The 2,279-nt window shown below is 35.4% G+C and overlaps 1 protein-coding gene across 1 annotated transcript in view; it reads right to left on the bottom strand.

The window, feature by feature from the left end:
* Window positions 1–1,652: 1,652 nt before the first annotated feature.
* The window catches only part of LOC106532819 (ataxin-2-like protein), a gene marked incomplete at its 3' end in the record, with an annotated part of 5,039 nt that continues 4,412 nt past the window's right edge, over window positions 1,653–2,279 (bottom strand). Inside the window, 1 exon segment of the mRNA XM_014028976.1 lies at window positions 1,653–1,744. Within this exon segment, the coding sequence (XP_013884430.1) occupies window positions 1,653–1,744 (92 nt within the window).

Below are 2,279 nucleotides of genomic sequence, written 5' to 3'. Positions count from 1 at the left end.
AGACCAACTCCACATTCACCTGACAAGTTGGTTTTGGCTAGGGGTGGGAATCTTTTACAACCTCACGATTCGATTCAAAATCGATTTTACATTCAAAACTCAATGTGAGCCCATTTGTCGTGTTCCTAAAGTGCTTCATCTTCATTTAGCAAATTTTGCACACAGTGAAGCTCAGGTCAAACTCAGACTCGATCAGTTAAAAACAAAATGAGCCCAAATCTTTGCATTCAATAAAAACGGTCAGTTGAATCTCTCTTTCCTCCAGTTTTGTAGTTTCCTCTTTGTGTGGGTGCTTTCTGCACATGCATACAGATCTGGCTCCATGTGACGTCAGGACGTCTCAAGTGGTTACAAAATGGAGGTTGACAACCTTTGGATTTTCTTTCTTTCTTTAATATTTTCTTTTATATTTAAAATTTGATTTTGGGACATTTTAATGCAGGACCTCTACAACAAGAGATGTGTGAAGAAAGCCGTCAGTATCTCCTCTGACCCCACCCACCCCAGCRACTTCCTGTTTCAACCCCTGCCATCTGGAAGAAGGTACAGGATCATCAGAGCCAGAACCACCAGACTCAAGAACAGCTTCTTTCCCCGTGCTGTTAAACTGGTGACCCCAGCCGCTCCAGCCACAACCTGAACAATCAGAGACTGTCCGTTGTCTACACCTAGTTCACTTCATACACACGATTGTGTATTTAATGTTTGTGTTTAATGTTTATGCACYTTATGTCTTGTCTTGTCTGCACTATGTCCTTTGTTACRGCACTGGAGATCTAGCTTAAAAGCATTTTGTTGCACTGTACAACCCTGTTTCAGTATAATGACAATAYATTGAATTGAATTTTAAATCYATTCTGAATCTTTGTAAATGAGAATGACGATTCTGATGTAAAATGATATTTTGGTGCACCCCTAGTAATGGCATAAATTCAAAATATTTTACAGTGATTTTTTTTTTTTGTTGGCTCCAAGAAAAATAAATGCTAAAAATAAGGCAACAAAAACAAAATAAAACAACACAAATAGCTCTGTTTGAGTATTTCATAAAGACACTTCCAGTTCCAAGCTTATATAAAGCAGGAGGGTTTAATGTAGAGTAATTCCACCACACAAAACAGTGGTTTGTTTGTTCTTGATCTGTTAGGAACCATGGATAGAATATCAGCATTAATGTACTGAAGATGCACTGTTCTGGGTTATAATCTAATTTCCATCCTTGGAGCCTAAATATAAATTTAAATCTTATTTTTTTAGATTGAAATTACAGGAAAAATAAATGTTGTGATTATGTGGTTCTAGGAATTAAAGTCAATTAATTATAWTAAGTTCAAATGTAGTTCTACACATTGAGAGCTTTTCACTCACAATAGATCACAATTATATTGAAATGACCAGAATGCAAATTAGATAATGATGTCATCTAGTAATTTTTAGAACAGCAAATAGCAACTTTTCACTTAGCAATGGTAAGACAGCAGATAATCTTGAATGCAGATGACTTTGTTTGGGGTAGAATCAGAGCATCTTTAGTAAAATACAACTTTTGAGTCAATAAAGGGTTACACTGGACAGCATTTAAAAGAAAGAAAGCAGTCACACACAGCAATAATTACTCAGCAGGACAAGGTTTGAGTTTATGGTAAACTTACGTATACATTGAGAGGCTGGAATCATACGTGGACGTGACTCCATATTTAACTTCATTGAAGCGGAACATCTCATTGGCATCCCAGCCGTTGGACTAAGAAGACAAATGAAAGGATTATTGAGATAATAAATTTACCAGCAGAACAGTTAAATAAAAACATGTAGGTAATAAAGTAAACACTGTCTGACTGAAAACAGTTTTGCACCCATTTATGACATWGGTGAAAAAATATTCCAAATGGTTTTGTTTCCGTTTTTTTTTTTTTTTTTTGACAGAAATTATCTAGTTTGCACAAAAAGTACTGAAACAATTTTGGGGCTCATGTGATAATATTTTGTACACATCAGAAAAGTGTCTGATGCTCACAAAATTGTTTTACATACAAAACATCAACCTGGCATTTAGCTAGACGGGAGTCAACAGCCTGAGGTTGCGCACATCTCATATATATAAATAAAATACCTCATCTTCACTAGGTTTCTGGATAACAGTATCAAGTATATTTTCAGGAAGTTGGACATTTAGTTTGCTAGATTACCAAGAGGATTACCTGCTGTGCACCAGGGTTGGGCATAATCGTATTGTGTGCAATTAATCATAAAATAAATAAATAAATAAATAAATAAAT

The sequence above is a fragment of the Austrofundulus limnaeus genome, unplaced genomic scaffold, assembly GCF_001266775.1.
Source record: "Austrofundulus limnaeus strain Quisiro unplaced genomic scaffold, Austrofundulus_limnaeus-1.0 Scaffold834, whole genome shotgun sequence".
Lineage (NCBI taxonomy): Eukaryota > Metazoa > Chordata > Actinopteri > Cyprinodontiformes > Rivulidae > Austrofundulus > Austrofundulus limnaeus.
This window is presented reverse-complemented; position numbering and strand designations above follow the sequence as displayed.